This window comes from Gallus gallus, chromosome 26 (genome assembly GCF_016699485.2).
Source record: "Gallus gallus isolate bGalGal1 chromosome 26, bGalGal1.mat.broiler.GRCg7b, whole genome shotgun sequence".
In the NCBI taxonomy this organism is placed as follows: Eukaryota; Metazoa; Chordata; class Aves; order Galliformes; family Phasianidae; genus Gallus; species Gallus gallus.
In genome coordinates this window covers 4,127,920-4,147,545 of record NC_052557.1, presented here as the reverse complement: position 1 = coordinate 4,147,545, position 19,626 = coordinate 4,127,920, and the positions used below count along the sequence as shown (strand labels likewise).

The window sequence follows — 19,626 nt, the reverse complement described above, 5'->3', positions numbered from 1 at the left end:
GAATGAATGCTACGAGGACAGGCGTGGAGGGAACATCAGGCTCCAGTGTCAGCGCTGCCTTTGGTCAGCTGCCAAGCTGTGTGCAGCCAGGCCTCTCCCATCCTCCAGGAGCAGCAACCTGCCTGAGTCAGCAGCAGGTGTGCAGGGCTGGGGACGTGCACCAGCACCTCAACCTAAGGATAAACTCCCACAGAAAGGTCACAAGGAGGTCCTCACTACAAGAAAGGCATCAAAGCCCTGGAGCAGATCCCGATACAGTTAAGGCAGCTGTGAGCGGTCTGGAGCATAAATCTTACAAGAAGTGGCTGAGGGAACTGGGATTTAGTCTGGAGGAAGCTCAGGAGGGGCCGTATAGCTCTCTGTAACTCCCTGAAAGCAGTGCCAGGACTGTTCTTAATTGTGGCTGCATCTCATTAACGAGGGGCATCATGAGGAACCACTGCAGGAACGGGGCCTGTGCTTTAAAGCACAACACCACTGATCCCATCAGCCAGCACTGTGCTTTACCCAGGGCATGAGGGTGTAAGCTCAGCCCTGTCTGAGACCTTGAGCACAGTATGAGAGCAGAAAGAAAGGGAAACGTTGGGGAACGGAGGGGAAGACCCACAGCTCCCTGTGCCAGCCGCTCACCCCGCCGCCATTTTGTGCCTCCACCCTTCCCTCTTTACCAAGCGCGGCCCGCGGGCAGTGCCTACATTTCCCATAATGCCCCGCGCCTTCACGCGGGAAGGAGGTGTGCGTCATGAGCCCGCCAGGGGGCGCCGTGCGACAGAGCTGAGCGGGGCGGGGCGGGCTTGGGCCGTTGCCGTGGTGACGCGGTAGTCACTTCCGGGCGGCTCCGATTGGTTGCGGGGCGCAGGGAATGCGGTGGCGTCAGGGCGGGCGCGGTGACGTGCGGCTGCGGGGGGCAGCGGCGGCAGAGCTGCGGGACGGGAGCGGGGCCATCCCGGGAGGTGAGAGCACGGTGGGGGACATAGGGCGGGAGCAGCAGGGGAGGCATAGGGATGTGGTGTGGGGCGCTGCGAGCACATGGTGAGGTGGGGGCTGTAGGGTGGTGGGGGAAGTGGGGCTCTCGGTGGGGCGGGTGTGTGCACAGGGGGATGGGGGGGGTTCTCTGGGGGCGTCTCTGAGGGGTTTGAGGCATCTTGAGAGCTCCGTGAGGGGCTGGGACGGCTTCCTGAGGGCTCCTTGAGGGGTGGGGGGCTCTCTTAGGGGTGGGAGCTGTAGGCCGGGGGCAGTGGGTTGCAGGCACTAATGGGGGTGCAGGCGCTCCTTGCGGTGGGGATGTAGCCAGGCTGCGGGTCAGGGACAGGCGTGTCCCCAAAGGCGTGTGGCTTCAGGGGACCCCTGAGGTGCTCTGCTGAGATGTGGGCAGGAAGGAGAAGCAAAAGGATGAGGATGGCCTCCCCCAGGGGCTCCCGGGCAGCTCTGTTGGCCACTGAGGTAGGGAAGCAGGGGTACCATCCTTCCTGCTGCTGTGATCCCTGTGGTTTTCTGCAGTGATGGGGTAAGGGACTGCCACCTTTACTCCGTGCTGGCTGTAAACCAGATGATCCCTGCTGGGCTGCACCCTCCCCCAGGTGGGCTGCGCCCTGTGGTGGCACCAGCTCTGCTGGCTGGGTGGACTGGAGCTTTTAACGAGCTTGAGAAGCACTTGTAAAAAGTCCCAGGTGAAAGGTAAAGCAGTGTGCAGAAGTGGGTGGTAGGGCCTCTGAAAGAGACCTGATTTTCTTTCACCTCCCACTTCCCTCTTTTGTTTTCTATTTCCAACCTGTTGTGTTTTTTCCCTCTTTGTTGGCCGCCTTCAATGGCTGTCATCACAAGCAATGAGGATCCTGCTTTTGTACTGAACTGTTTTGACCTCCCCCTTTTTTTTTTGTGGTCAAAATGCCTTTTGGCCTTATTATACTTTCAAAGGTTTCTGTGTGCTGACTCCACCTCAGATGATGCTTAACTGCCTGATTTGTTTATGGGACTCCAGCTTATTTACACGAGGCAATGAATTAGGCCTCACAAAATATTTACAAGGTAGGTGTGTTGTGCTGTAGTGCCTCTGGATGAGAAATCAGGGCACAGAGAGGCTCAGTGGGTGAAGGTGCAGCTTGGCCATGGAGCAGAGAACAGACCAACTCTGTGCAGAGATGCTCACAGCATCTGCTGGCCATTGACTGCATTGTGTCTAGGAACTTCAAACCTAGTGTGGTTTCCTCCTTCCAGGCAGCCTTGGCCCTCTTCCCTCCAGCAGCTGGGCCAGGAGGCCTCGTGCTCACTCACGTGCTAGGACAGCTCTTTATGAGGGACTGAAGATTTACAGTGCAGGAGGACTGAAGGTGCAAGTTGGTCACCCTCATACATCAGCTCACATTGTACTTCTAGTTTTTTTGTCTCCTCAGAAGTCTCATTGTGCAAACTCCCTTGCTGCCTTTGGGAGAATCCCTTTCCCTGGCTGACAGAAGCACGTTGGGTGTGAGTTTTCCTTGTGACTTATCAACCAAGACTGAAGGAGGAAGCTTTCAGGAGCACTGTGCTGGCAGCTCCCTCTGCACCCTGTTGATCTGGTGCAAGTAGTGCCTTGTGCACGCTGTGCTGGGCATGCCCTGGCACTTACCTGTGAGCAGCACAAGGTGAGCTGGTGATGTAGTGTTGCTCAGATCTCTGGCAGCAGCAGTGAGTGCTCTGCCCTGTGCTGGGGGCAAGCCCAGGGTATGATTTGTGCACTCTGTGCATGATTCATGTGTTGGTTAACACTGTCAACTTTGTTACCGAGTCAGGGATGGGCTTTACTGCTGGTGGAAATGAAGTAAGCCAGCTCCTGGTGTGCCAGCGGGGATGTAATGACTTTATTACCTTTCCTCATCAGGAAGTTAATGAAGAACATTGTCTTGATCTCTGGTGAGGAAAAAAACCCTTCTGTTTTTGGGGTGGGATGAGAAGGCTGCTGCAGCCATAGCATTCTGCTGTGACTGTGGAGCTATGGTGGGTGCTTGACAGCCCTGCTGGAGCAGAGGGCTGGCTGCTGGACCTGTGCCCTTCCCATGGTGACATCTGCATGTGTGCAGCACCACTGTGCCACAGCCTCTCCCTGCAGAGCAGGGGCAATCACTTGCTTCGAAGGGGCTGATCTTTGTATTATCTGTAATTTTATTTTACTGCAAGGAAGAGAGATTGTGTTGGGACTGATGCTCTGCTCCAAGGGGCAGGGATTATTTTCCAGGCTCATGCCCTCCCGTAGACATGCCTGGTGCTGCTCAGACTGCTCCATGCCCACCCTGTAAGCCTCTCAAGAGCGCAGTGAATTGTGGCTTTGGCTTTTGGGGGAGATTTGCTTCCTCCTTGGCATTGTCCTGGGCATCTGTAGCTCCTGGTGCCTGTTGGAGCTGGGAGGTAGATGCAGGAGAGGCTGCAGCCTGAGGTGGGATCTGCTCCCTGCCCAGTAATTGCAGCAGGCTGTGGTTGTGGGATCAGTGCTGGGTTGCTGCTGCTGCTGGAAGGGGCAGCGTTGCAGAACGGGGCTTTTCCATCGGGGTGGGAGGAGCAGCTCAGCCTGCGCAATGTCAGGGAGGGTACGTGGGTTCAAGTAGCATCATGTTCACAGCATCTTTGTTTAATGTTAGTCCAGTTAGTCTGCATAACTGTGTCTAAAAATAGAGCACATTTTCTGTAAGTCCTCTGGTTCAAAGTCTCCAAGACTTCTTCTTCTTTTTTTTTTTTTTTTTTTTCCAGCAGTGGTCTCTTACTGCTCTGCTGTGCCTGCAGTTATTTGCAACGTTATCAGGAAAACCAAGAGGGGTGAACTCTGTCAAATCCTTAAGTTTCAAGAACCAGAGAGGTTCATTAAAGTTGCAATAACTTTCATGCAGCCTCCCAAGGAGGGAGTAAGCAGGTCGAGAAAGCAAACCACCTCATGGCCATAGCGGACCTTTTCAACAAGATCTGTACTTTAAAATCAACTTTGCACAGTCACAAGAATTGAGGGTGATGGAGCTGTGAACGTGGCCAGCACAAGGGAAAGGCAATGTGCTGGCTGGGAGGAACTCACCCCAGCAAGTGGCTGCAGCGTGCAGCAGAGGGAGTGTGTGTTTAAATTTCAGAGACGTCGCTGGATCTGTCCCAGTTCTCCCAGCAGCATAAATATCTGGCCTTCAGCACAGCTGTGGAAATCCGTGTTGTGTTCTCTTGCAGATCGCTTTGGTCCCCGGCTCCCCGTGCTGACATGGTAACGGAACGGCGGCTCTCAGCGGCGGGCAGACAGGGACAGCTGCGGAGAGGTAACCTTTCCCTTCTGCCTTCAGATCTGTGAAAGCACACTGCTTATTTTTGTTAAAACTTGGGGTAAGGAAGGGCCAAGAAAGAGCTTTCAGCAAGCTTCACTTTTCTCCGTGAGCAGAGACGTTCTTCATTTCTTTTTAATTCTAAATCCTGTGCCTTACTTTTTGCTCAGTTTCTGAATGTGATCTTTCTGGATTCTGCTTAGGCGTGTGCTTTAAGTATTGTGGTCTAACCCTGTTCCTCTGAGCCAACAGCTGCTTTCGAAGTATAACAACGTTTGGTTACTTCATGGATTTTTACAACTGAAATTACCTCTTCTAAATCAGAGAGGACTGTACTTGGGTAAATGATCACCTACCTACTGCGCACACAGCCTGGCACTGATGTCAACAACGTCTCTTATTATGTGACTGCCTTACCCAGGCACAACTGAGAGTGTTATTACTGCTTCAGCCCTGCAGTAGACGATGTGGCTCGGACTCCAGTCCTGCCTGTGGTGATGCTGAAGTTCTTCAGGGTGGTCGCATGCATGTAGCTTCTGTTTGTGCCAAAAGGGTGAGTTTATTTCTGCCACAGCACACATCTGAGGTATTCAGCTGGATGGAGATGGATTCAGATGGATTCAGCTGGATGCTTAGTTATAAAATGTCTCTTAAAAGTTTATGCAACTGTTCTGCTCTCTCAGTTCTGGCATTTGGAACATGGACTTCCAAGGAACTTTGTAGTGTATGGAGAGGATTTTGTAACGAGCCATGTGAGGCTGTGTTGATCGGGGAAGCATTGTTGTGCAGAATTGCTTGCTGATGTTAATGGTCTCCTTCTCTCGAGAGTGTTGTCTGTTGACAAATCTGTTGTTTTGTACAGTACATCTTGTTGTGTGTGGGGGAATGTTTCAGCTGTAGCTTTTGAATTATGAACTGGAAGTCTGCTGTGTTCTTAGGGACCAAGAGATTGGCACAGCAAGGGGCTCATGGATTCCTTCGGGCAGCGGGACCTGACAGGCAAGTGACTTTTAGTCAGGTGCAATGCTGTTTGAGTGCTTATGGCTAAAAGACGATTTGCTGCCAGAACAGAGGCTTGCCCTCACTATGGAATTTTAGGGGTGTGGGCTTGTTTTGTGGTTTGTGTTGGCTGCCACGGGTCTGCCAGGCTCCGTAGCTGCTTTAGCATAAGGTGCTGCAGAGAAGTATCTCTTTTTCCTAGAATTATCACTGTTCAGAGATGCTACTTGTCACTGCTGCAAAATTTTTTGAGACTCTGGCAAAGTCAAGACAGGCACAAATGATTTCCATAGTGAGTACAAATGGGATTCTTCAGTAGAAGAGCTATTTTATTTCTTTAATCTTATACTCTAGAACACATTTGCATTGGCAGAATTCCTAGGAAGTTACTTTCCCAAAGCAGGGGACAGATAGAGTATGGCTGTTGATGCCAGTATGAACCCTGTAGGTCCAGGAATGAATGGTTTTGGATGGACTGCTGCCTGACTGCAGGAGCTGTACAGAGCAGAACTGAGCTGAGATGGGTCTCAGTTTTCCGGTAATGCTCTAAAATTACTGTTGTAATCACAGTGTCTCAAATATGTCTGTGTCCTCCAAGAGCTTGTGAACGTGAACAGCACAAGGGGTCAGGTATGCCCTGGGGTGCTACCCTGGGGATCCCCCTAACAGATCCTGCTCAAAAGGGAAAGCTGAGGCTGCAGTTTGCAGGGAATTTTGACCTGGCAGAGGTGTCAAGATGAAAACACAAATAAGAAACACGTTGCTCCTGGTGCTGGGTCACACTAGGGTGTCTTTAGGGCTTGTGGATAGCAACAGCCAGATGATGCTTGTGTTAACCAGAAGCAGTGCCCTCGTGCTGTGTTTTTCTGGTTTGCCCCAGTCTGTGGATTGGAACTCTGCATAGGAAAAAACAAAACATGCAAGTTCAACCCAATGACATATGGGATGGAGATAGGAAATGGATATGGTGGTTTATAAGGGCAGATGACCTTTGTTACCTAAGCTGATAGGGAAGTTTTGGGGTTTTTCTAGTGATCTGTTGAGACAGACTTTGCTCTGAGTCATACTGCTGGTAATATATGTCTCACTAGGAAAGGTTCTGTCAGGCTGAAGAGGGAGAAGGTGAGATGCATCACCTCAGTGGTGCTCAAGTCTCTATCCTGTCTGACACTTTTTGTTTTAAATGCAAATCTCATTTTCATCTTAATGCAAATCTGAAATATGCCTTGAAGTACCTAAAATTGTTTTTAACACTGCTGATTTTTATGGATTTTACCAGATCTGTGCGACCCTGGAAGCTGTCAACCCTGTGAGGGCTGATGGTCAGAGTCTAATATACAAAAAGTCTGTGGGTTCTCATGTCTATGGGGAGGGGTTATTCTGTGTGATTTAGGGACATCAGAAAAGAGCTGGTGGTGCACAGGAGTGTGGGGCTGGAGCTGGGAGGTCCTGGAAGCTTGCTGTGTTGGGCTCATGGTGGTGCCCAAGAAATGAGGGTATTATGAAAGGTGCTGATGCTTTGCTCCAGTGTTTTGTCCTCTAGGGACTGAGGCAGAAGTCCAAGTGGTCAGGAGCACGCTGAGGTCCTCTCCTTGGCAGGGGTCACTGATGCTGTCGTGGCTGAAAACACGGGGAAGCTTCTGCTCCTCCCTCAGCTCTTGCTACAGAGTGTAGCCAAAAATAGTAAGGAAACATCTCTCCTCCAAATCTCTGAGAGGGTGTTGAACTAGTTTGTGCAACCAAGTTATTTTAATGCTGTCTGGATGCAGTCAAACTCAGATTTGCTCTCTCTCTCTCTCCTGTTCTGTGGTTGAAGGGGAGGTGAAGCGAGCGTGGCGATTTGTTCCAACCATTTTGGTGCGGACGTTCCCAAGCTGTGCTGAATCATCTGAACCCGTGCCGGGGTGTAATCGCTCACTGTCAGCTGTGTCCTGGGATCAGGGCTGCATGCCGAGCGCTCAGGATATTTTGCTACGGTCTACAAAATATGGAGTGCATTGCTGGGAGTCCAAGTGTAAGCATAACAAACTTACAGGCTGGTTGCTTTAGCACAGGGGATCTCAGTCACTGCAGAAATGTTTGATAACGCTTTTGTGGGTGGTTTCCTGGATTTGGGAGTACTGGCTGCCTGGTGTTAGGTCTTGCTGGCCTGCTGGGTATTTGGCTCCAGTGACTCAGAGCAGTGGCCTGGTGCTGTTTCTCTGCTTCCCCGTGGCTTTTCCAGGGATCTGATTGCCCTGTGGGGACACTTGCTGGTGTCCCAGTGACACCAAGGCTTTGAAGGAAACCATGCCAGGTTCTGATAGTAATGCTCCTGCAGGGCAGCCATGTTCACTGCCACTCAGTGCTCCCATAGATACGTGCTCCTTGACTTTGGAGTTTGCAGTGGCAGCTTGCTGCTCTTACCGCTTTCCTGGTTTTCCCTTTAAGTGCAGTTCTGAGCTTGTGCCTGCTGTTTGCTTTGGGAACCTCACTGCTGTTCCTGTGAGCTCCTCCCGTCAGCTCTGTTCTATAATTACTGGTGTTCTTGAAACCAGATCCTCCCATGTGGCCTGCTGTGGATCGGTGGACGAGGGGTCTGTAAGCAAACTCAGCGCCTTGGAGCAGTGTGCAGCGGGACTCGGAGGGTCAGGGAGTGATGGCTTTATCTCCCTTTGGGATGGTAAAGGGGATTATTAACCGGCAGCTTCTTGGGCACTTCCAGAGAGGAAACAGTGATGTAAAAGCAAGCCTGATGCTGGGCACTGGCTCTACACTGACAGCAGGACAGGGGTGTGGGGTCAGGATGCCATGCTGGCACCTAACCACAGCCTCACAAGCTGCCTTGTGTCCCTCCCAATACTGGAAGTGCTCTGAGCTCAAAGCAGTGTGCCCAAAGCATCATCCTCCTGCAGCACATGGCCTCCAGAGGACGGCAGAGCCTTCCTCCCTGGCAGCGTGTGCATGCAGCGTGGAGCAAGCTTGTTTTGCAGTGCTTGTATAGGCATGCTGCAGCCAAGCTGCTCACCCAGCTGAGAGCAGCACGCCATCCAACGGCCAACATGCCCACGGGCAGCCGGGCAATGCGCTGCCCAGCATCACAGGACAGGTCATGTCACCTCTGCTGTGCCCTGGTGTGAGTGGGGATGGTCCTCTCTCATTACCAGACTTAATGATCTTCTCAAATGACAACACATTTATGCAGTTTCCAGCGATGAGAAGGTGTCACCTTTCTGGTAGCTGTTTGTTTCCTGGCTGTGCTCCTCGTCCCATCAGTCAGTCACACACAACCCCTGTCCGCTCTGGGCTGTCTTGACTTGAGAGCAAAACACAAATATCAGCTGGCAGTTTCCAGCGTGAGACTTGGCAGTTTATTTGCTGAAAGTAATCCTGGAAACACTTCATATGGGAATGTGCAGACAGAGGAGACAGTCACGAGCAGCATGGTGTACTGACCTGGGGCAGGCGAGGCTTGCGAGCGTGACTGGGAACAGGTGTCCCCATCCATAATACGGGAATAAACAATGACACTTGGCATTGAGGTCCAAAACATGACATCTCTGTGACCTAATGCAGCAAGGAAAGGACAAGGAAGGAAGCACTGCAGAACTCATTATTATTTTTGATGATGAAGGAAATGGAGGTATGGGGGTTGACTTGCTGCAGGTCACGAAGCAGAACTTTGGATAAGAGCTGGTGAGTGTTCAGTCCTTTGCTGCCCATCCTACTGCCACCCCTTTTGCAAAAGGGAGCTGTGGAGCTCCAACGCTGGAGAGGGCAGGGAGCCTCTTTCCTGGAAAGCAGGTGAGCTGTGTAGGGACAACTCCTGTAGAAGCATGAACACTCATCCAATATGTGCCATCTACAGGTTTTGCAGCACATCAGATGTGGCTTGGAGTCCCTGGAGCCAGAGGTATCTTTGCAGCTTCTGGAAGGTGAATTGAAAGGGAAGAGCAGCCCCTTCTGCAGCTCTTGCCCTCCACAAAAAATCCCAGCACTAGTGAGAATGCAAGAAGTTCCTTCTGGAGTGCAGTGACCTGGTTCTGGGGACAGCTATGATGCAAAAAGAGAAGAATTCAGTGAGTTTCATAACTCTTTGACTTATTTCTCTTCCTCAGTATCCAGGAAGTGTATGAGTTGTAGCATGTGGCTGATGTGTGATTCACTGACAAGCCTGGCAGCTTGAGGCAAGCAAGGGAATCTCCTGTACTCCTTTGTCATATGTTGTTGAGTAATTAGCAGCAATACAGTAATAGCAGCTCAGGCAGCACCTGATGCTTAGCTGGCTGGGTTGTACTTGGTGAAAAGCAGACAGCAGCACTGGAGGAAAGGATAAGGAGTGGTCATCCATGGTGTTGGGGCACATGTTTTCTCTGCCTCGCCAGCTCGTTTATTCCTGCATGGAGCCTGCCTGGTAGCCAAGGCTTCTGACTGAGGGAGGAAATACTTGGGTAGTAAATGCTGCTGGGATCTCGTTAGCTAATGAGGACGTGTGCTGATCTTTCAGGAACAAAAAACAAACATGTTTTCAATGGTTGCGTCTCCTGGTTTTCTGCACTTGGTTACCTTTCCGGTGTTGCAGCATCTGCTTAGCTCTTATTTGGCTTTTATTAGCAGTAGATGACGTGAAGGAGGAGGAACAGAAACTGGTACTTGATCAGCAGATTTCGGAAGTGGTGACACAATCCAAGGGATGTCTGCAAATAATGGCCAATAGGAAGCAATCATTTTTTTTTTTAAATGGAAATCAGTTCAGTTTTTTGGTATGTGTATTCGGTATGAGCTCCACCTAAGAAAAACACTGCCATACAGTGCCGAATGCACAGTCAACAGGATGTGCAATTGGATGAATTTGTCTAAAATTTTTGTCCAAATGAGCACAGACACGAAGAGGTGCTTCCATGGTGAATTGCTTTCCTTTCGCAGCTCCCTGCGACCTCCTTTATGGTAACTCAAACAACTCTTGAAGCAGATAGGCATTGTGAGCTGTCCCTTGGGAGGCCTGGGCCATTTCTGGCACTTTCCTTTGCCTGGAACCTTCCATCTTCCAAGGAGGAGAGACACGTAGTGACGCTGCAGCATGCAATGGGGACTGGACACGGTACTGCCTCCAACCTTGTCTGTATAAGAAACAATTGTGCCCTCCCCTGGAGGGGGATAGAGGTGGGAGAGTTCACAGTGAGCACACTGAGGTTGATTCTTTTTGGAGCTTGCCCTCAGCAAAACTACATCTGCTTTAAAGATGAAGTCCTTCTAATTATGAGCACTTTGTTGTTTTAATTTGGTGGCTGCCAGCCCCTCAGTGTCAGTGCTGGAACACGTCTGCTCCTGGTGATGCTGTGCTCTGTGTGCAGTGCTTTAGTAGCGATGAGGAACTGGGCTGCTCCATCACATCCCCTGCAGCCCTCCTGCACACTCTGCAGGGCAGTGGGCACATCTCACACCCTAAAATGCCTGGGCTGCAGCCACCAAGTGGGGAAGGAGATAAGAAGGATCCTTTGGGCATCCTCTGCCCTCCATGCAGCCATCCCTGGTGTCACCCCTTGGAGATGTGCAAGGTCCCCCACTGTCCTTATGTCCTCTCAGAGGGATGGAGCTCAGGCACCCTGCTCTGAACCAGGGGGCCTGCAGGGTGGCAGCATATCCCCTTTGTGCTCATGGCTGCTGCTGTGTGATCCTCTGCAAGCACTTTCTGCCTTCAAAGGCTCGCCTTTGTTGGGGCTGGCAGGAGGGGATCTCCCTGGTGCCTGGGACTGAATGAAGCATCCTGGAGGCTGGCACGGTTCTCTGTTCTCTCTGCACGTGCTGGAAGAATCCAGCACTAAAAGGAGTCAAAGAAGCTGTTGCACTGATTTTAATCAAGCCAGTGCTGGCTTGTTCTTTACACTCGACTCAATCCTTCAGCTGAAAGTAAGGTCCTGGTGGTCTCTGTGTGTGTCTGTGTTTGCCTGCTATCTCCACTCTCAAAGTTGGAGGGTCTGGGGTCTGCACATCCCCTGCAGCAACACAGGGCCATGCCCAGCACCTCACTGTGTAGGCACAATCCCTGCTGCTTTTCATCTGCTGAAGGCTGGAGTTAATGCCTCCCCCCTCCCTCTGTCAGCATTGTTTGGAAAACAGGGGAAGGGCTCAGGGAGAGGCAGGTGTGCAAACAGCTCCTGCAGCTCCCCTCTGCTCTTGGCCTGCAAGAAGATATTAAAACAATACATTCAGAGCTTTCTGGTAAAAGCTTTTCTCTGTCCATGGGTGGGATACATTTCCTTGTCCTGCCCTCACTCAGTGGGGTACCTCTGCTGGAGTCTGCTGTTGCTGCCATATGTGTCCTGCCCTCTGTTCTCCCACACCCCTGGGGTGTGTGTGGCCATCTGCAGCCAGCCCAACTCTGAGCACAGCCTTGGAGTTGCTTTGGTGGGTCTGAGAAGCTTGCTGCTGCCCGGGAGTGCAAGGCCCTGCATGGAGCTCCTTCTACCATCCTACCCTACCGACAGCTGTTCCAAAAAGCATTTTCCTGGTGTGTGTGCATTTATTTATATAGAGACTTTAAACAGATCCAGCTTGTTACCCTCCCTCTCCAGCGAATAGGTTTTCCTGCCTGCTTGTTGTGCCCCACCACATGAGCAGAGGCCAAGGACAACACAGCCCTGAATGGTTGCTCAGTGCTGCCCAGGAGGCACGGGCAGGGAGCACGGCACTTACGTGAGCCTTGTGCCCCTCTGCTGCTCCTGACAGAGCTGTGGGTTACGTCCCAGTTCCTCAACACTGAGCTGTCCCCAGAGCTTTGAACTCCTGGTATGCATGGGAGAAGCAAGCTGTGGACCCAGGCTGTGGTCCAGCACCTGCTCCTAGGGGTGCCTGGCTGCTGGCTTTGTGGCATGCTGATATTCAGCCTCCCTTCTGCAGGTTTTGTCCTCCCCCTTGGCACCGGCTGCTGCTCGCTGATCTGACCTTGCTCAATGCTGACAGCTTCCCAAGGAGCTGGCTGCAGCACAAGTGCCAGTTGCTGGGAACAGAGTCGGGGGGGGGATGCTGCAGGAGGGTGAAGTAGCCCAGGGAGCCCTGTGCCACCAGGACCTGTTTGTTCATAGGTTGCCCTTGTGCAAGTCCCCTGCAAGCAGCCTGCATGCTTTAGTGCATGAAGATGCTGGCAGTTTAACTGGTGTCTCTGAATTGGGGTTGTCCTGGGGAAAGGTGGGTGGCAGTGGCTTGTTTGATGGAAATAGACCATATGGATTCTCTACCTTCAAATGACTCCTTTATGGAAATGGCTGCACTCTGCGTAGAATAGGCTTCAGGCATTAATTGCTGGAGCAGGACTCAGTGCAGGAGTTGAGATCTGGAAGCTGGGATGTGGGCACTGAGCTGGGCACTGGGAACAGCACCAGCAGCCGTCACCCAGCGGGGATGGGATGGGTGACCACAAAGAGGGAGAGGAAGCACAGGGAGAAGGGCCCACGCCGATCCTCCCACAGGAAACCCTGGATTAGGACATGAGCTGGGTTGTGCAGCCAGACCCATGGCTGAGCACAGCCCTGCAGCTGTACGAGCAGCAGCAGCACGCTCAGCTAAATGGCTCTTGGCAGAGGAGCCAGGGCCGGTTACAACACGACGAGTGAAAATAAACACCACTGCTGTAACGGGAAGGAGTGGGAGCGCGGGGGCCTGCAGGAAGCTGTCACTCTCACAGCGTGGGGCTGGGGCTCACAGACCCAAAGCCCTGCTTGTGCCCCCTGCAGCCGCTGGGCTGAGGACAGCGTGGGGCTGAGCTCTGTGCTGGCAGCTGCAGCGTGCGCTATCTGAACCTTTCCGGTAGTGTTGGCTGCGCCAAACCCCGTCCTTGGCTGCCACTGTGGCGGCACGGGGCGCTGACGGCTGCAGGGGACGTCGCCCAGGGCAGTGTCTCTGCTGTGGGATCTGCAGGGTGGGGAGCGCCAGCCTCTGGACCCTGGGTGGGCTGTGGGCTGGTTGGTGTCCCGGGGTCAGTCTGCTGGGCGTTAAACACGATTCCAGCAAAGCGGCCTTGAAGAAGCCCCAGGGTCTGCTTGTCACCATGGATAAGGACACGAAGCAGAGTGGGACGGCGGGGCTGCTCCCAGGGCACTGACGCTGTGCCTCTCCCTCTGCCCGCAGGCTAGTGCAACTGGCAGGGTCCATCTCGGATAGACGCGGATGATGCCAGAGCTATGACAGGGATTGCAGTCTTGGCACTGAGGGGTGATCAGTTATGGAACAACTACAGGAGGAAGTACCTGAGGTCAGGGAAGAGGAGGAGGAAGAGGAAGAGGCAGTGACAGTGCCCAGCGGAGCCTCGGACCCAAGTGCAGGACCAGACAGCTCGCTGCCCTCGAGCAGCTACACCGGTGAGTGGAGCCACATCCCCCACACTCACAGAGAAGGGCCTGCACATGAGCAGAGCTGGACTTCTAGTGGTCTCATGCAATAATTCATTGAGAGCCAAAGCATGGAGGGACCTGTTTCTTCCTCTGCAGTCACCACACGGCTGGCGGCAGTGAGCTGGGAGATGGAAATAGGGCCAGGAATGGGGGAGGGCTGTGCCCCAGAGCGTGTGTATTGAGGAGGGGAGGGTTCCCAGGGTGCTGAGAACTGTTCTTTAGCTGCTTCTTGAAATCCTCAGTGCAAACTGATCCCGTGAATTAAGCTAGCTGCCTTGCAAAAACTGTGGAGAGGTTTCACTGCCTAAAACTCAGCTCCAGGGTCCTTCCAAACTCAGCACTGATGCAGAGCCTGTTAGCTCCCGGCAGTGCTGTGGCTCCATACATGGCAGCCTGAGGCCAGTGCCTAATCTCAGAGGTTAACTGCCCAAACACAGCTCTGGAGGCAGTGCTGGAAATGCCCCACCAGCCCCATTCTGGCGGGGTTGGGTGCAACGCTGTGCTCGTGACTGCTGCTCAGAAGGACAGATCCTGTTGTGTGTTTGCAGACCTTTCGCAGAGCTCCTCTCCCTCCCTGTCAGACCAACTGCAGATGGGCTGCGAGGAGACGGCCTCGGGGGCACTGAATGTGGAGTGCAGAGTCTGTGGAGACAAAGCCTCGGGCTTCCACTACGGTGTGCACGCCTGCGAGGGCTGCAAGGTGCGTCCTCCCCACGGGGTCCTGCCTGGGTCAAACATGTCCCACTTCTTAGCTCGTTATGCTTTATTTTCTAAAGCAAATCCTTCTACCCCCATGGGGACCTTGGCTTTGCTTTTAAAGATGCTGTCTGTGCTGCAGATCAGCCATGAGTTGCGTGTGTATCCCACTGGGATTGCTGGCCACAGCCTTGACCGCACCTCTAAAATTCCTTCCCCCGCACCAGATGCCAGCGGGGCTGCATTAGCAGTGAGGCCCTGCCAGACTTTCCTGCAGGCTGGGGCCCACAGCCTGTTCCTCCATCCCTCCCTGCTGGCTGCCTGCAGTATCACACACCCAGTCCTACTCTTCCCCTTTTCCCACCGCACCACCTCTCTTTGTGGCTCTGCACTGAAAACACCCAGTGGAGGATGAACCTCTGCGAAGCTGCTGGGGATAACAAACTGGCCTGATCCTATAGTGTAGGTGCTAATGCTGCTGTTCCCTTGTCCCCCTGCTCCATGTCCCTCTCTGTGCAGGGTTTCTTCCGCCGGACGATCCGCATGAAGCTGGAATATGAGAAGTGTGAGCGAAGCTGCAAGATTCAGAAGAAGAACCGGAATAAGTGCCAGTACTGCCGCTTCCAGAAATGCCTCTCGTTGGGCATGTCACATAACGGTGAGTGTCACTGTTGTTCCTGGGCCTGCAGGTGAGCTGCCCCGGGGCCAGCTGCCCCATGAGCAATTCTTCATCCCAAGGATTCACAGGCAGATAGTGATAGGACAAGGGGAAACAGTTCTAAACTAAAAGAGGGGAGATTTAGGTTAGATGTTAGGAGGAAATCCTTTACTCAGAGGGCAGCAAGGCTCTGGCACTGCTGCTCAAGGCTGTGGGTGCCCCATCCCTGGAGATGCTCAAGGCCATGGATGGGGCCTTGGGCAGCCTGAGCTGGTGGGGGGTACCCAACCCACAGCAGGGGTGGGGCAAGGGGGGCTGTAAGTTCTCTTCCAACCCAACCGTTCCATGGTTCTGTGATTCACACAGAGAGGCCATATGTAGCTTGCATTACGCTGTGTCTTTTTTTGCCAAGGAATCATCTTCTTTCAAGCCTGGAGGGGCTTTGGGCCTTGTCTCTTTCATCCATTTCTTCCCAACCAGAACGGGTTTTTCCATCCTGCCATGCAGGCTGGCTGCTGGCACATGGCTCTCCCTTTTATGTTGGCCCAGTGGGAACTAGACACACAGGTTGCTGGGATTTTTGAACTTCAGGTGGAACCATCTTGTTCCTGGCCAAGCCAAGGTGTTTAGGGCTTGTGGTAGAGCCCATATGAGTGGAGATGGGAGGCTGTGTGTCTGATTCTCTGGTTTTGCTCCTCGCAGCAATCCGCTTTGGCCGCATGCCGGAGGCAGAGAAGAGGAAGCTGGTAGCGGGGCTGACAGCAAGCGAGATCAGCTGCCAGAACCCACAGGTGGCCGACCTGAAAGCTTTCTCCAAGCACATCTACAACGCCTACCTGAAAAACTTCAACATGACCAAAAAGAAAGCGAGAGGTATCTTGACCGGGAAGGCCAGCAGCACCCCAGTAAGTTCCCTCCTGTGGCAGGCAGGGCTGGCTGCAGCCTCTGTGGGGGGCTGTTCTCTGAGCTCATCTTCCTCCTGCTGTAACTATTGCACGTGCACCAGTTCCCAGCTACGTGGTCTTTACATGTCTTGCCACTTGCTGGGAAAATTCCCACCTCTCCTCAGACTTGTGCATGTGTGTGTGGGTGCTGTTTCCCAGGGCTCCCTTAGCACCGGCAGGAGAGAACAGCAAATGGACAGGCAAAGGCGAGAGTCCTGGGCAGAGCTTGAGTGCAGCAGGTTCCTGACCACTCTCTTCTTTTTCAAGCAGCCTTTTGTGATCCATGACATGGACACCCTGTGGCAAGCAGAAAAGGGGCTGGTCTGGAAACAGCTGGTGAATGGGATCCCCCCCTACAAGGAGATCGGGGTGCACGTCTTCTACCGCTGCCAGTGCACTACAGTAGAAACTGTGCGGGAGCTCACCGAGTTTGCCAAGAGCATCCCCAGCTTCATAGGCCTCTACTTGAATGACCAAGTGACTCTGCTGAAGTATGGGGTGCACGAGGCCATCTTTGCCATGCTGGCCTCTATCATGAACAAGGATGGGCTGCTGGTGGCCAACGGGAATGGCTTTGTGACCCGTGAGTTCCTGCGTAGCTTGCGCAAGCCCTTCAACGAGATCATGGAGCCCAAGTTTGAGTTTGCTGTGAAGTTCAACGCACTGGAGCTGGATGACAGCGACCTGTCTCTGTTTGTGGCTGCCATTATCCTGTGTGGAGGTGAGCAGATGCAGAATCCCCCAGGGTTATGGGGCTGGAGGGGCCGGGCTGCAGCTGACCCAGTGCTTCAGCAGGGCCTTTGCTGGCAGAGATCAACCATGGGTGCCTTATCATAGTATCATAGAATGGTTTATGTTGGAAGGGATCTTTAAGTTTCATCTAGTTTAACCCCCATGCCATGGGTTGCAAGTCTTAGGGGAATGAGAGAAGAACTGAACAGTTCTGATCCCAAAGATTGGACCAAGTACCATCCCTTTCTCATCAGCTGCTGTAGGACATGCAGTCTGAGGGTATGCATTTCCCCCTTTTTCTGGTTGACCGGATTGGAGTCACTGTGGGCAGGTTCCATTCCCCATCTCCATACCTCCACGAGCACTGTGGGCTACACCGTAACACCAAGTACCATGTTTCTTCCCCACAGACCGTCCCGGCCTGATGAACGTGAAGCAGGTGGAGGAGATCCAAGACAACATCCTCCGAGCACTGGAGTTCCACCTGCAGTCCAACCACCCGGACGCCCAGTACCTCTTCCCCAAGTTGCTGCAGAAGATGGCTGACCTGCGGCAGCTGGTGACAGAGCACGCCCAGCTGGTGCAGAAGATCAAGAAGACAGAGACAGAGACCTCTCTGCACCCGCTTCTGCAGGAGATCTACAAGGACATGTACTAAGGACCTCTTATTTATGAGAATGAAGCCATGGATTCCAAGCGAGACTCTTTGTACAAAAACAAAGAAAACCTTTCCCCATGTCTTCCATTTCTTCTACTGGAAACTCTTTTCTACATGACTCCAATGTACGGTACACAGGGCAAGGTGCTGTAAGGTATTGCAGCCACCTCCTGGTAGCTTGGGACTTCCATTAACACACTAACGAATTTACAAAGGCAAATCATAAGCTACTGTTTCCATTACTGCGGGGCCTCCAGAGCAGCCAGATGGTTTGCGTGGCATGGACAGGGGGTTCCTGCAGCAGCCTGGGGCCAGTGGGGGCTGCTCTGGTTGTTCAGAGCCACAGGCGTGGTGTGGTTTCCCCCGTGGGGCAGCAGCAGCACTTACGGTGTGTCTTTATGTCTTTGTCATATTGCACTCTGAAGACGTAGTCCTGAGCTGTGAAGTTTAGGACAGTGGCACAAAAGGAAATGTTTCCCTCTCCCAAAGAAAAGCTGGCATATTTGAAGACGTGTATGGCTGTCCTAGCAGAGAACCTTGGCTGCAGCCACCCTCTCAGTGCTCCCAGTGCCTCCACTTCAGAGGAGCCTATCCCTTAGCACCTCTGTGTCAAAGAGGGGAGGGAAGGGTTTGACTCAAGAATTCACCTTCAGAGCAGAGGCCCACAATCCTTTTGCTTCCCCAGGCCATTCTGTGCAGATAGGAGTTCCAGAAAGGTCTGCACAGGGCAGGTTTGGGATGAGGTGGCTGTGCTGGACTCCCTGCAAGCACCAGAGCAAGCAAAGCCTTCAGCAACACCAGCATGGGGAAAGTCACAGCCAGCCCACAGAGCCCGGGGTGCTGACAGGGCGTTTGTGGGGCTGTGGGAAGGGAGCACGTCCCCATCTGGAAGGTTCTGCAGAAGGGATCTGGTGATCCATGGCAGCAGCAGAGCAGTCCTGACGGGGGAACAGCAGCACTGGGGAGTGCAGGAGATCGCTGCACCCCAACCTGGTGTTGCTGCCACCAAAGTGCATGGCCTTCACCCCTCTGCTTATGGCTGTGCCTCAGTTTCCCTCTCCAGGAAAGGGAGCCAGGCTGCACTTCGTTCAGAGGGGGGAAATGAAGATGGATCAGTATACCGGTTGCAAAGAGCTTTGCAGCTGTAAAACAGTATAAACACCAAGTATTCATAAGAGGGAGGGATGCCCACACCGCACTGCCAGGGAGGCTTCCCCTGCCCTCCTCCGCCCATGCCCTGAGCTTGGGGACAGCTTTGGGTTCTGGGCTTCCCCTCCATGCTGCTGGGCTGGCGATCCCACGCCTGCTGCTGCCCTTCATCTCCTCACTCTGCCTCAGTTTCCCCACCCTCACCTTCTGTCCATACCTCGCAGGGCTGTTAAGGAGTTACCATTTCTAAAGCACTTTGAAGTGCTCTGGGGAAGGCACCGGAGATGTGTGCTGCTCCCAGCATGGGGGTCTGTCCCCAAAGCCCCCGCTGGCCCCGGCTCGGTGGACCCCCAGGGCACATGGACTGCTGTGTTGGTCACCTGGGGGACTATTCACTCTTCCCTTCAATGTAACAACCCTCGAACTGAAATGTATATTTTTGCTAGAAGTACAAACCTCCGAGTGTTTTTAATAATATAAATAGCATCTGCAAACTGATCTGACTTTAAATAAATCCAAACCAAACATTTCAGTGCCTTTTAGCACCCAGCCCTTCTGTGCAGGGTTGAGCGCTCAGGGGTTGTTTCCAGCACAGGGGATGGGATGCATTTCCATTCCTGCCTGCATTCTGCATTTCCAATGGAACCAAAAGGCAGTGGGAGAACGTTGTGAGTGGGGTCTCAGCTTCAGTGAAGTGCTCCCTGCCCCAGATCCGAAGTGAACCAGCACAGTGAACCCACCCAGGTGCTCCAGGGGAAGTTGCACCGTGTCCCTTTGCATTTCCCAAGCCCGATTTATGACAATTTGGGGAGGGAGACCTCCCCCACACCTCCCACCAGCATGAGGAGCAGCAGGGTAAGGGTTAACGCAATTAAGGTGAGGGTGTGCCCACCCCACCAAGGTCATAAAAGCCCCAGAAGGACCTCTCACCCTCTGCGCTGCCGGAGGAGATGGAGCCGGGCTCGCTGGTGGCATCGGGGGCCCTACGGGGCCGGGGGGGCTCCGTGAGACCCCTGTGCAGGTAGGGTTTGGGGCGAGGGGGGCTGCTGGAAAGGCTTCGGGGGAGAATGGGCTGTGAGCAGAGCCCCATCGGAGGGCAGAGCGGTGTCTCCGATAATCCCTCCCCCGGCATTTCCCCTGGAGAGTGTTG

At 53.3% G+C, this 19,626-nt stretch overlaps 1 protein-coding gene across 21 annotated transcripts; it reads left to right on the top strand.

Annotated features, from left to right (window-relative positions):
* Positions 1 to 900: 900 nt before the first annotated feature.
* PPARD (peroxisome proliferator activated receptor delta) lies at positions 901 to 19,001 on the top strand. Of its 21 annotated transcripts, XM_046904095.1 has the most exons (11): positions 901 to 953; positions 4,183 to 4,268; positions 4,723 to 4,824; positions 7,087 to 7,284; positions 9,118 to 9,328; positions 13,377 to 13,606; positions 14,188 to 14,339; positions 14,855 to 14,993; positions 15,696 to 15,898; positions 16,205 to 16,658; positions 17,080 to 19,001. In XM_046904095.1, exons 6-11 carry the CDS (start codon positions 13,471 to 13,473, stop codon positions 17,325 to 17,327), a joined length of 1,332 nt encoding a protein of 443 aa, XP_046760051.1. In that variant the 5' UTR covers positions 901 to 953; positions 4,183 to 4,268; positions 4,723 to 4,824; positions 7,087 to 7,284; positions 9,118 to 9,328; positions 13,377 to 13,470; the 3' UTR covers positions 17,328 to 19,001. The 21 variants fall into 21 exon arrangements, with proteins under 21 accessions (XP_046760051.1, XP_040508617.1, XP_046760052.1 ...); XM_040652683.2 differs by lacking the exon at positions 9,118 to 9,328 and having other exon boundaries at positions 16,208 to 16,658; XM_046904096.1 differs by lacking the exon at positions 9,118 to 9,328.
* Positions 19,002 to 19,626: the final 625 nt, after the last annotated feature.

Bases quoted from the DNA above. Each gene is read 5' to 3' on its own strand.
- PPARD (XM_040652680.2), top strand. From the start codon at position 13,471: ATGGAACAACTACAGGAGGAAGTACCTGAGGTCAGGGAAGAGGAGGAG. The intron at 14,340-14,854 runs GTGCGTCCTCCC...CTCTCTGTGCAG, and splicing joins ACGCCTGCGAGGGCTGCAAG to GGTTTCTTCCGCCGGACGAT. The intron at 14,994-15,695 runs GTGAGTGTCACT...TGCTCCTCGCAG, and splicing joins GTTGGGCATGTCACATAACG to CAATCCGCTTTGGCCGCATG.